Genomic DNA, 12996 nt, shown 5'->3' with positions numbered 1-12996 from the left:
CCTTCTCAGCCTGCTTCATGCCTGGCACTAGAGACTTGCAGAAGCATTGTCACATTGTGGGGGAAGTCTGCAAAATGACGATGCGTTCAGGGAGCAAATCTGGTAACTTTAATAGCTACCAAACTTTAGGTCAAAAGAAAAGCCCAGGACATTAATTATTTCATTCCTTGTAATGAGTCATACATTTGCAGTGTTATACCAAAGCTGAAATGATAAAACAGATTGAAAGTCCTGTCAGAAATGGTTAGACAAAGCATTATTCACTAATATTACAGGCATTACATTTAAAAAAACCCACACAATTGGTGTGCACAGGATTTAGCCCTGTCCATCCACCAAAGAAATTAACTGTCTGTGAGATCTTCATATCGCACAGTGGCAGTGCAGGTCAGCAGTGGCGCCCAGGCTGACAGTCCCCAGATTTGTATGTCTGGGGTGGGCAGTCACAGTAAAAGACTACAAATCTGGAACTGAGAGTTTATCCTGTGGAGATGGAAGATGCTAGTCTCCTGGGAGCACTGTAAAATGCAATTGTTTTAGAAGGATGGCTAGAAGACCTTGTGTATAGGGATTATGAAGCCATTTAATTGACAGTAAGTTAGATTTCTAGTAAAATGTTTTCTTATTATGAACCATTAATCTGCCTGGAACACTTTTTGTTGATTGAAAGAACAAAAAAATATATTTGCAAAGAAAAGAGAACAAATATCATCTAGCCAGAAATCATCCTAAGTAAGACTTTGTTCTAACTTAGAGACTAAGCATTGCGTTTAAATCCTCCAAGTCTTATCCCTTCCCACCACCACAGCAGTCGATGCTTAGAATCATCTTCCTTCAGGAACCGAAGCAGAGCTCATCCCATGCCCTGACCTGCATCCCCTGTATGGATGCAGGTAGGCAGAACTAATAAAACCGCAATTTCACAAAAAGGGGTAGCTTTCCAGTTCTGTGAGTTGTTTTTTTTTCCTTACTAAATTTGTATAGCTGGTTTCTGGGTTTTCCCATTTTAGTAGTGCAAACTGTCACCTCTTTGCCAGCTCACCTGCCTCAGCAGAGCCCTACCTCGTTAAAGTTTTTTGTGTAGATATTCTACAGTTTGCTTTTGAGAGGACACCATTTAGAGAGCCTATAAAGCTTAACAAAGCAGCCTGTTAGAATATATTTTTGATAATTATATTAATGAATACAGCCACAGAAAGACTTTTCACAGTACTTCAGAAGCATAATACACCAATTCCCTGTGAACATGAAAAGCACTGAAGTGATTTGGTACATTTTCAGTTTACCCTTAAATAAAAAAATTAAAAGAAATTATGCAATTACCTATCTCAGCAGTCACTCACACCTGCAGACACAACAGGACACTTACCATTAAGCAAATAGGTATGGGGGACATGTTCTAACATAAATAAAGCTGTTTCAAGCAAAGGAAAGCAGATCAATAAAAACTAATTCCTGTCACTTCCAATCAAGGCTAACAGATCAATGAAACTTAGCAATGGAAAAGACAGTTAAATAAAAAAGGTTAGCACAGAAGAGCTGATTTTTTAAAAGAATTCTTCAAGTGCTCCAAATCTTACTAGCAATTTTCTCTCTTTTTTTTTTTTTCTTTATTCCCCTGAGAGGTCATGTTCAAGTTGAATATCCCTTTTATTTTTCCTTCTCTGTTCTTAAATGAGCAGATTGTTTTGAGACTCATGAAGATAAAGCTATTTATCCACAAAACTATCACAGCAGCTGCAGCTGCAGCACAAGCAGCCCCAAATGTCCTGGTAATGGATCTTACTAGTGTGTAAAAAGAGACACATAGGAAAAACACTATCCACACCACACTAGGCCTCAGCTGGATGGAAAATAGGGCTTGTCCCTACTTAAGTAATATTCAGACCAGGGACTCCCTGCAAGAGCTTCTGAAAAAAAGCACGTCTGAGTGTGAAGATATTTGAGAAGGTGTACAAACTGATGATCATTTTTTGAGAAAACAGTAGAGTCACCAAACTGTAATGAACATCATTCACTCTCCATTTGGACTGAATTTGCATCAACGACCATGAGATTAAGTAAATAGCAGATCTTATTCAGCCATTATGCTTCAGACAGCTTTCTCCTTCTGAGCAAACTGTTCATTGAGGTTGTATATTAACACAGGAGGAACAGGTTATCAAGTGAAATAAAGCTCAGGAAACTAGAGAGAATATTAACATTTCCCCCCAAATAATATCTTTACAGAAATATTTGACATAGGTGAAAAACTGATCAGTTTTACATGTGCTCAGGTGTATGTTAGTTGATAGGGTATTACTATCTGTTTACACAAAACTTGGTTAAATCAAAACAGTATTAGCCTAAATTCTGAATAGAAGATATTCAGAAAATATTGAGTAATATGTAGCTATGCAAACTTGTTTTGTTAATAATTATAATTAATAAAATATTAATTGTGAAAAGTGCTAAGATGACTTGGGGATAGAGGAAGAATTTTTAATATGAAGGAGCAGCAGAAGAAATTATGAAATGCTATTTGATTCCTGTATTTATCTTATATTAATTACTGTTTTGATGACTTTTCTGCCTCTGCTGAAACAGATGGAAGGAAACATAGAAAACTAAACTATTTTACTGTATTTCCATCTGTCTATGTAGGATTTTTCAATTCCTATATTCAACAGCTAACAAGGGTACTGTGTGTTATTTGGCAGTCTTTGGAGACTGAAACATGCCACCTGATATTGATGAAACTACCTTTTACAGAACATGAGGTGAATGAATACGAATGCAAGTTTGCAAAGGTGACCTTTTAGCCATAAACCCTAAATTAAATTTCCAGCAAATCCTTTTAGAGTGGGTCAGCATTCATGTTCTATAAAATGTGGCTCTCAGAATTCAATATAAAAGCTTCCCTTTATAAATCCTATTTATGACTTCCTTCCTTTTTTTTTTTTCTTTTTTTTTTTTTTTCTCCTTAATTACAGCAGAGGGGGATTAGTCAGTGTAAGTCTCCAGGGAGCTATATACAAAGCCATCTCCAAAATTAAACTAAAAGGAAAATGACAGAAGGCATTGAGCTCTGGTAACAGACGAGACTGACTAATCTGAAGAAGCCAGGCAAATTTTCTGGACCACTGTGACTGAATGAGAAAAGGCAAAACTCCAGAAACCTTAACCCTACACCTTTATCTTCTTTATCCATTCTCTTCTAAAAGACAAACATCTAATTTCCATTTAATTACTTCCATTAAGATCTATGAATGTCACCATTTAATGAAGAATGTAAATTTAAATCAGAGGTTATCTTATATAGATTCACATGAGTGAGAGCCATTTTTCTTCAGTTTTGTTAACTTATTTAATATGATTTTACACATAAATATGGAGCGTCCTTGAAGCATTTTATCTTTTCAGTGCCATAGACAATTTTCAGGCTAGCTACTATTTCCCTTTCTTTGCTTTTAGGACTAAATACATTTTGGTTGAGTTTGATATTTTGGAGGAAAAACAGAGAGACTTTGTTTAAACATGACTTTTCCTGAAGTTGTGTGTATATCCTGAAGGAATTTAAAGGAATAACTTATTTAAAGAAAATGTTTTTGGTAGGCTATGGCTAAATTATACAAATGCACACAGTCTAATTTCACGGTCTTTGTATTTTGGTCTACTAAAGCCAATCAGAGCTTTTCCAGTGGAATGGTGCCCAGCTATAGAAAACAGGATTTGATGTAAGAGAAGCTTTTATAAAAAATGCATCAGAATCAGTGACATTTTGTTTCAGAAAGTATCTGGAAAAGAAGCTTTTTTCAAGTTCTTTAAAAAATTTCTTGTTTCAGAAATTAGTATTCTGAATTTGAAAAGAAGAAATAGGATTTAAATACAGGACATTAACAAAGTTAAATAACTTGATCCATCTAAGCAGTTTTCATAATTTTGATGATGCTCCAGCTTGGAACACTTTTCACATTACGGATTTTCCCATGGGGAAAAAAATGCTAGTTTCACTTCCGGCTAAATGCAAAATCCTGACTCTTCCCTAACGCGGGGTAAATCCAGGGCCCCGAGAGCACCAGCCGCCGTCGCAACCCTGCTCAGCCTCCCCGGGGGCTCCCCGGGCTCCCCCAGCCCTGCCAGGGCCCAGGATCCCCGCACGGCCCAGCCGGGGGCTCTCAGGCCCTGCCCCAGCGGTGCCGAGCAGCGCGGGTCTCCAGCCCTGCCCCAGACCACCCTGCCCGGCCGTGGGCCCCACTGGAGCTGGTCCCCACCCGTGTCCCCGGGGGGGTCCTCAGCTGTCCCCATCCCCACAGATGGGCCCGAGGCTGCCCCCGCGGAGGGGGGTCCCTGCCCGCCATGGCCCTCGCAGGGTCAGCCTTGTTCAGTGACTGTCTTCCTCAGGAGACCAGGGTGAATTGTTCACCTTGGGAAGAGACTGAAATAAGACTACCACAAGGCGACAAATATCCAAAGAGATGGCTGACACCATCATCATCATCACTATTATTATTATTATTATTATTATTATAATATTCGAATACGTTACTCACAGAGTCCTGATCTTTGGCATGTGATTGAAACTGGTAACAGGAATGCGGGTGATGTTGTTATTGTTGAGAGTACTGTTAGGAAAAAAAAAAAAGAGACAAAAGAGAATAACAGATTGATCAGTTATTTACAGTTCTTTACCAACACACTATTTACAGAAACAGGCTGCTAAAACTCTTCTTAACAAATCTGCCAGGCTGCGAACAGTAAGACATGCTGACCGATACCTCAGACAATTTGTGACATATCGTGAAAGATACTGTTAGGGCAGAGCAACCAACAGCTGCACAAGAATGGATGAAGGTTACTATTTACCATGTTTGAGTACCAAGGAGTACAGGAGATGAGTTTTTATCGACTACTGGAATGGACCCCAACTTTTTGGTTAAGCCGCCACTTGCTTGAAAACCTGGTGCAACTTGAGTGGAGGAACATCAAGCTCGCATACTGCAATAGGAAAGCTTTGCGCTTAAAGCGCTCACTCTCACACCAAAAGAGAGCTGTTGACTCTCACAGGCTTGTTAACACAGCCAGCTTACATGGACAGACAGCTCAAATTGCCCTTTTGAAAACATACAGATGGATGGGTACCCTTTCTTTGGTTTCCTTATGAAAAAAATATATGGGTAGTGGAACAGATTGTAATAAAACATGTCATGACCCAGGCATGTAAGGATTTCTGCTGCTCTATCAAAGCAGAGCTTAAAGAGAAAATTATCTCAGCTGCTGGTAGGGACCCCCTTAGTGCTTCTTACGAAAAATGAACCAACTCGATTATCATCAGCTGAGTGTGCTGCTCCCATTTATGTAGCTCCTAATTATATCAATGACTCTCTAGCAAATTAGAAGCTATAAAGATTATCAAGATGGCACAGGAAATGGAAAGCACTCCAACAGGGCATAAGTGCCGTGCTCCAAGTGCACCAAATCTGCAAATACAGTAGCCCAGTTTGGCACAAGATCTGATGGGACCGGTGATGACTCCATGTCCCACTGTGGCCAGTCCTGCTGCCGGTAGCAGCTGCCTATTTGAAACGTGTGGTGTCCACAGCACTACAGCATGGAGCAACCTCTGCTTTATACAAGGGCACAGCACTCCACAGGGTCACTTTGGTAGAAGATAGTGCTTTTGTACATTTGTTTATGTGTTGAAGAAAATACCTGCTGAAGCAACCTAAAGGCACACTACCCTTCCCTGAACTATTTAGTTGTTCCAATGTTATGTATTTACATAGGACATTTAATCAAAAGCTGTTGAAGAGTTTTACAGAAGTTAACTAGCCCTCTTGGTCACCTGCCAATTTAAAAACATTTTTACAATTCTGGCTAGAAATCCTTTGGCATAACCATCATCTACAACATCAGCAGATTAAAGCTAAATTAGATTATACCCTATTAAGACTGTTTTTCTGGTACACAGAAGACGCACAGGCATACTGGCAAAGCCAGAAGGTTGCAGGGTAACACGGCTACGTGCAGGCACACTCAGGAGAGGTGCATGAGCAGGCTCTGACACTGGCAGCAGCGTGTTTGTGTTACTGCTGCACTGCAGAACAGACAGGACAGAACATGACCACTTTGTTAGTAGGATCGTAGCTGGTATTTCAGCATAGTGCTGCACCAGATGGATACACTACTGATCTGGAGCCAGCTTGGGGCTGACATACCCATGGCAGCAAACCGCACCAACAGAGCAAAATTACCCTTCCTTCCAAATCTGCGAGCAAAGTGAGTCATGTCAGTAAAAGCAAAGTTTTGGAAATCTGGAAACTGCATGCGAGATCTGTTGCCAGAGATCTGTGTCAGTCAAGTCACACACGTTCACACACCAGGCTGATAAGAGCTGTAAGCCTTAGTGCATCATGGCTTATAGTAAAATATATAGTATTCATTCCAGATCCTCTGGAAAATTTGATGCTGCCAAAAATTGGACAAGAAACACATAGCTAAGTATTGGGATCAATGGGTATACAAAATTATGGGCTTGTGTATGCAATTTCTCAGTACTCAAACACAGTCTATTAGAAATTTACTGGATAAGACGAAGACGGAAATACTGTCAACTTCAGAAGTAAACCTGAAAGTAAGCTCTTTCAGCTATCAGCCATGTCATTTCATCAGCTGTGCATCACAGTCTGCACGTGCACTGCCTTACTGTGGCTTCAGCAGTGGAAGTGAACACGAGTATCAGTGTACATCTGCAGGGCTGAAAAGCTCTACCTTTGAATTCCTGCTAACGTCATGATGACAACACGAATGTCCCACTGTGGCAGTTTATATGGTGCAAAATGAACTTCTCTGTCATGTAATTGCTACTGCTTGATTACCTTATTTAGCCAGTGATACAAACCAAAGTCTTTTGTGGACAGTTAGCCAAAACAAGTATGTATAACAATTTCAGAAAGTGAAGAAAACCTCTCAGAAGGGTGCATACATATATACATCAACACAGCCACCTCTCAAAATCTATATTTATTTGCTATTTGCATTTGCACATGCATGTTGGGAAGTTCAAACAGGGCTCACAAAGGGAATTTCTACTTGCACCACCATTATTTTCCACAAACTTGAAAATATAATTCACCCTTTGCCTCAGTTGCCTGTTACATAAAAATGAGCTATGTGCTTGGTTGGAAGATTTTAGGTATACACTGATAAATAAAAGCCACATGTAAAGTCAACTCACAAAAATTAAAACACATACATAGCTGATGTCTGAATAGGTCACACATGGCACTATAGAAGTCAATGGAAACCATAGGAATTCAAGGGAGACTTTCTATTGATTTCAAAAGGACATGGATTGGATTCAGGCAGAACAGGACGTGACAGCGAGCTTCCTTCTATGCTAACTGAGGGTAGAGAACACATCCCTGTCTCCCAGTGCAATTCTTCATCTGGATGCAGAAAGGACAGCCTTTACTTCTGATTTGATGATTCAAAAATATTGTTTAATTTCTTAAAATATTTCTGTTTAAGACAAAGCATTATTCCAATCACACAGTATTTCTACTCACAAAGTATCAGATGAGAGTGGCTCAGGTTTTGCCCCTAATAAGCAAAGGTTTCCCATAATTCATCAACAAATATATAACCATCCTTCTAAGAATCCTCAGTGCTAAATTAATATACTCCTTAAACACAAATTTCAGGGATAACTCTAGCAGATAGCTATTGTGCAGATGACTTAGCATACTATTTCATTGATATTTAAATGTTAACCATAATGAAGGCAATAAAACATCTATGATAACAGCAATTATTTCAGAAGAAAGAAGGCCAAACACTGCAACGGCCACTAATTGACAGTGAACTGTCTGCATTACAGCCCAGTTGTAGCTGCAGGAATTTAACCCTGCTGCTCTGGTTGTGCAGAGCACACAGCTCCCACTGCTGTAGGAACTATTTGGCTTTCGAATGGGGACGTTTTCAGGTAGAGGTATGCTCTAAAGGCATTCCGCAAAGCTTTCTGTCATGCACATGAAGCCTTCCCAGCAATGATTTTTAAAAGTATGTGTCTTGACAGGGGTAAGCACACAATACAGTGGCATTTTTAACACATGAAGAGAAAAAATAAATTCTGCTTCAGTCATCTGCTAGCTGCTCCAAGGCACCAGTCTCATTTTGATCCAACTAAGATTCAGATCCATAGAAACAGATGCACAAACACAAGGAAGCTGTAATAAACAGACAACTTCCAGAATCTTCTGACTCTTCCAACATCATATGGGGAAACTTGTATCCTGCTGGGTTCTCCCCAACCTTATACCTCCCACCTCTTCTAGAACCCGATATACACTTGTCCCTTGAAAAAGCACTGTCCTCTCATTTAGAAGTCCTCTCCCTGTAAAACTGTTCACATTCAAAATGCTGAATCAGGAAACTGAGGTTATAGACAATATTATTTATGCCAGCAAACTTCCCACCTTGGGCCGTGATCCTTGTCAGATCTTGCAAGCTAAGCAGAAGCAGACTGCAGCAGTCCTAAGGATCCTCCAAGGACTACTTGGAAGACGCATAACATGGGATCAGCAGTCTTCGAGGTGGTACATCCTCCATCGGTATGAACTGTCATAGTCCCATTGACTTCAATTTACAACCCCAGAGGAACTGCTCTACTAAACTCACTCCTCTGCCAGTTGCCCAAACTGGTTAGAGGCACGCATGGAGCTGCTTTCTTCCTTCTGAAGAATAAAGCTGATTTATAGTCCCTACTAATCAGAATTATTTTAAAGGAAAGAACACTCACTCTGCAATCCTGTCACGATTTGAAAACAATTACCTATCTCCTTCTTCAAACTTTTTGTGCAAATTTAACTACATGCAGTTGCATTTCTGTTCTCTTCTGACTTGCTCCAAATTCATGTACACCACTGTAGCTCCCTGACAGAGTTGTTAATTCCAGACTCAATGTAATTACTTTAAAATCATTAACCTGTAAAAATGACTGTCATGTGTGTGGTTTTTTAAATAATATTTATGCATTATTCTTTATCCTTTCTCCACCCTCTTGAATAGGAATACAGGTGTTCAGGACTAGATGAGAGTCAGAAAAAAATTATACTCTAATGCTAGAAGAAATCACACAATTTTTAAGTAAGATACTTTGGAAAAAAAGGAAAGGATTTAGATTTTGAACCCTAATAATAATACAAGTATTTTACTTTAAAAAGTCAGGTAAGCATCCTTTCATGTTCCTTGGACTAATTCAGAGAGTAGAAATCCCAGGCTGTCAGATCAATAGTCAAACACTCTCAAAGTACAGAGTACACAGAGATTTTGTTTCTCTTACTTGGTGTTCAGTTAATGATATAATTAAGAGAGTATAACGAATATTAGAATGCGTGGTGACTTATTCATCTGGTAATAATACTTTCATTACAATATATCTACCTCCTTTGTTCCAGTTAAGTACTAGGCATGAGCCAAAAAGATATTCTGGCAATGATGTCAGAAAAAGTTATACAACATAACAAAATTATCTGAAATATTAACTATTTAATTTCTTCAGTTAGTACTTCAATAACTACATTGTAAAATAGTAATTGTCTTAATGTTTTCCAGTCACACTTCAAGTGGGAAAATACACAGGAGGGTTGGGGGTTTTGTTACATACACAAGGTTGTTTGATAACAATATCGCCTGCTAGATCCCAGCTTAAAAAAAGTTATGGTATCCTATTTTATCATTGGCAAAAGGAAAATCCACTATGCAAATGTCCATTTTTCGAAGTACGAGGCATTTTCATAATGTACATAGATGACTAGCTGTGCATCAGTACAATACACACAGTGATGCTTCTTGTTTACAATCTGAATGGATTAAAATGAAAGGGGAAGGGGAGAACATGTCGTATGCTGAAGACGTCCTTTGGTTTTTGACGGTTACAGACACTGATTTCCTTTCACATTCCATTTCTGCAGCTGATTAGCACAAACAGCTAATCAAATTGAGAAATTATATGGTAGATTAAATTTTTGATTAACACTTTTCCCCAAGCCTTAATAAGCATCTACCATAGTTACTAGAGGTCTGCTGTGCTGGCCATTCAGGTTTTTGATACATGCCAGGCTGCTTTTGTGTCACATTTGGCTGATAACGGGACATTGCAGCATTTGCAAAATTCTCTGTTAGAAAGAAATATTCAGACCCATTTACTGATAGGTAAATGAAGAAAGAGATCTGAAAAGGCACCAGCTCATTTATTATATTTCTAGTTTTAAATGCCTTTTACGATTGGGCACTAAAGATTCTTTAGAGGCTTCTAACATACACGATTTGACAGCAGGAATCCTGCAAACAACAGTCCTCATTTGGCAGCACATACTTCTATGTGTCTATGGGCTTCACTCTAAGTTAAACAATGATGTTAATTTCCTTTTCCTGCTCAAAACTCTCTCAACACACTCTGGAAAGAACAAGGTGCTGTTACCTCACTCTGTGATAAACCTGTATTTTGAAAGTGAGACTTTGAAACGGAGCAGAAAAGCAAACAGGCAAGGCTGGTGGGGAAGAGCCATATCAGGCACTGCAGCACTGGTAGCACTAACAAGTCTAACATTTCCTTCTGTCTCCTTCAATTACACCACTGCTTTATCACAGTATGCTCGTTGGCTGTGTATGTAATCTGTGTGTTGTGTGTCCGTAACACCATGTAATTGGGCCTAATGCAAGATTATTATCTATGTGCATGCAATGGATAGCTACAAATGGTGCATCTGCAGGCTTGTAACATTCCCAAGAGTGAATTACTGTCATACTCCCCGATTACTGCTTCTCCCACAACTGCCATGGTTTCCAGGCTTCCTATCCCCAGTGCAACTACACATCCAGTAAATGAGACCAGAAAATTTATTAAGACTTAACCAAGGCATCTCCAAACATAATTAGGCCTCTCACGTAAATAGTTTTCTTGATAATGTTATTTCTGTTCAGAAGTGGGTGAACTGATCCAAAAAAAGACTGAGCGGCTCACCCTAAGTTGCCAGTAGAGCTCAGAAAGGAACACAACAGTCCAGCCCTGGCAGTGACAGAAAGACAACTTCTCCAAGACCCCAAAGCTTTGCAGAGGGAGTGGAGCAAGTAAATAAAAATATGTGAAGGAATCTTTTCACAGTGTACATGTGGACTGAAACAGTTGAATCGATGCAAGATTAGACATCTCCATCAGTATTTATACCCTTAAAGAAGAGGATCTTGGGGTCTGCCTGAAATACTAGAGATGAAACATGAATTTGGGTGACTGCATTAGCAGCAAAATTTAACACTAACAGAACCTTAGACCTCTGTGTGAGCAGATTCATATCACTTACTCTTAAACCTCTCCCCAACTACAGAAAAAGCCATCGCAAAGGGAAAAGAAATTCTCTGTTCCTTGTATTCAACAAGGGTTAAGCAAAGCAGTAACAGGTTTAAATTTCAGAAAGGGGAATTTTGATTAGATATGGGGGAAATGGTTTTTACAATAAGGACAGAAAAATTAAGAAAAGAGCTGTTACAGAGTGTGCAGCCATCAGCAGCAGAAGCGTGTAATAAAAGACTAAATGAATCCCTGGCAGGAATGGCATGGGACTTGATGGTCCTGCCCTAAGGTGGGACAGCAGATGACAACTTCAGACCCCTTCCAGCCCTTACGTACCCCCTAATATAACTAACAGCAGGGGCATTTTACCAATTCCAAAAAGTAAATCTAAATCTATTTTTAGTAATAAAACCAGGCCTTGAATTTTATACACTGCCATAATTAATGTTTGTAATTAACTGCGATTGTGGGGTAAAAGGAGCTCTATTTTCAATTGCTGTAAAGAGCTATTTTTCACACAGGTCAGAAGGAATTTGCATTAAATTAAATATTTACTGTTTCGCATGGCCTCTGATGAAAAAGCAAAATGGCTTTGGCACTCTATCCCTCAACACTGAGCACAGTCCTCACCCTCGACTTTCAAGGCATCCAAAATTTGCTCGTTAGGCAAGGTCCAACACTCAACTGGATCTCTTCAGATTTTTGGTGAGTCCTGAGTGCTTCTTGTACTCAATCCTTTGATCTCCCCACAGACTGTTTAAGTTAAAGCCCACAACTACCATGTGGGCATATAATGAAAGCAACTGATGCTGCACTGATTAATCCATTACTCTCAACTGTTAGAAAACATAATGATCTCACAAGGGGCCTTATTCATTGACATACAGCAGTAGAGCTCTGATCTGACACCTCAAATTAGCAGCAAAAGCAATAACAGCTGGGTTTTTGTCTCAATATTTGTACCCAACTCTAAAATGAGTTGGCACTCTACGAGTGCTATTTTTAAACACAATGTTAGCCCAGGCAAATAATCTTCTAAATAGTCTCCAGGTGACACATAAAATCCACTGAATTAAATAAAAATAACTAGTTTCCAGTTTATGGTTTCTGTTCTTGTATTAGTCTTTTGCTGATGTGTTCACAAATGTTCTCATCACAGCAACATGAGAGGCTCTAGCATTGTTAACTTGGGAGGCTGACATCAGAAATATGACTAGTCTCAAGGATACAGAGAAAAGAAAATGTTCTTTTTAGAAATGTATGAAAAAATAAAATAAATAAGCTTAGATGGAATTATGCACAAAAGTGCCAGCAGTGTTTACTGCTACAATTGCCTGATTCTTCCCATTCTGCGGCTGATTTTAATTTGCATATAACTGTCAGATTTTAACTATTAAACTTATTATAAAGGCCAGATGTTTACGGCAGATTTTTTTTTTTCCCCTTGAAGGAGTGAGATTACTTTCAAAAACCTCAGGCTTTGGGGAAATTGGGTTATTACAATAAAAAATTCTTTGTTTAAAATCCCTCTGTTGTCACCCAGCAAGAACCAGGGTGACCACATTTGCCTATAGCAATAACTTTAGGGCATATTACCTTAAGTCCTGTAATTGCTGCATTAACTTTCCCTAGAGACTGGCTGTGCCTTAGCTGGAGTCTCTGAG

General features: G+C 39.2%; 1 protein-coding gene across 5 annotated transcripts in view; it reads right to left on the bottom strand.

The window, feature by feature from the left end:
* The window catches only part of SLIT3 (slit guidance ligand 3), a 535954-nt gene that overhangs the window by 207897 nt on the left and 315061 nt on the right, over window positions 1-12996 (bottom strand). For all 5 annotated transcript variants that reach the window (XM_069773165.1, XM_069773166.1, XM_069773167.1 and 2 more), the window contains one exon: window positions 4533-4604. In XM_069773165.1, the coding sequence (XP_069629266.1) occupies window positions 4533-4604 (72 nt within the window). The remainder of the gene's footprint in view (window positions 1-4532; window positions 4605-12996) is intronic.

Source organism: Haliaeetus albicilla, chromosome 27 (genome assembly GCF_947461875.1).
Source record: "Haliaeetus albicilla chromosome 27, bHalAlb1.1, whole genome shotgun sequence".
In the NCBI taxonomy this organism is placed as follows: Eukaryota; Metazoa; Chordata; class Aves; order Accipitriformes; family Accipitridae; genus Haliaeetus; species Haliaeetus albicilla.
The sequence above is the reverse complement of the archived record's forward strand: the minus strand, read 5'-3'. Positions and strand labels throughout refer to the sequence as shown.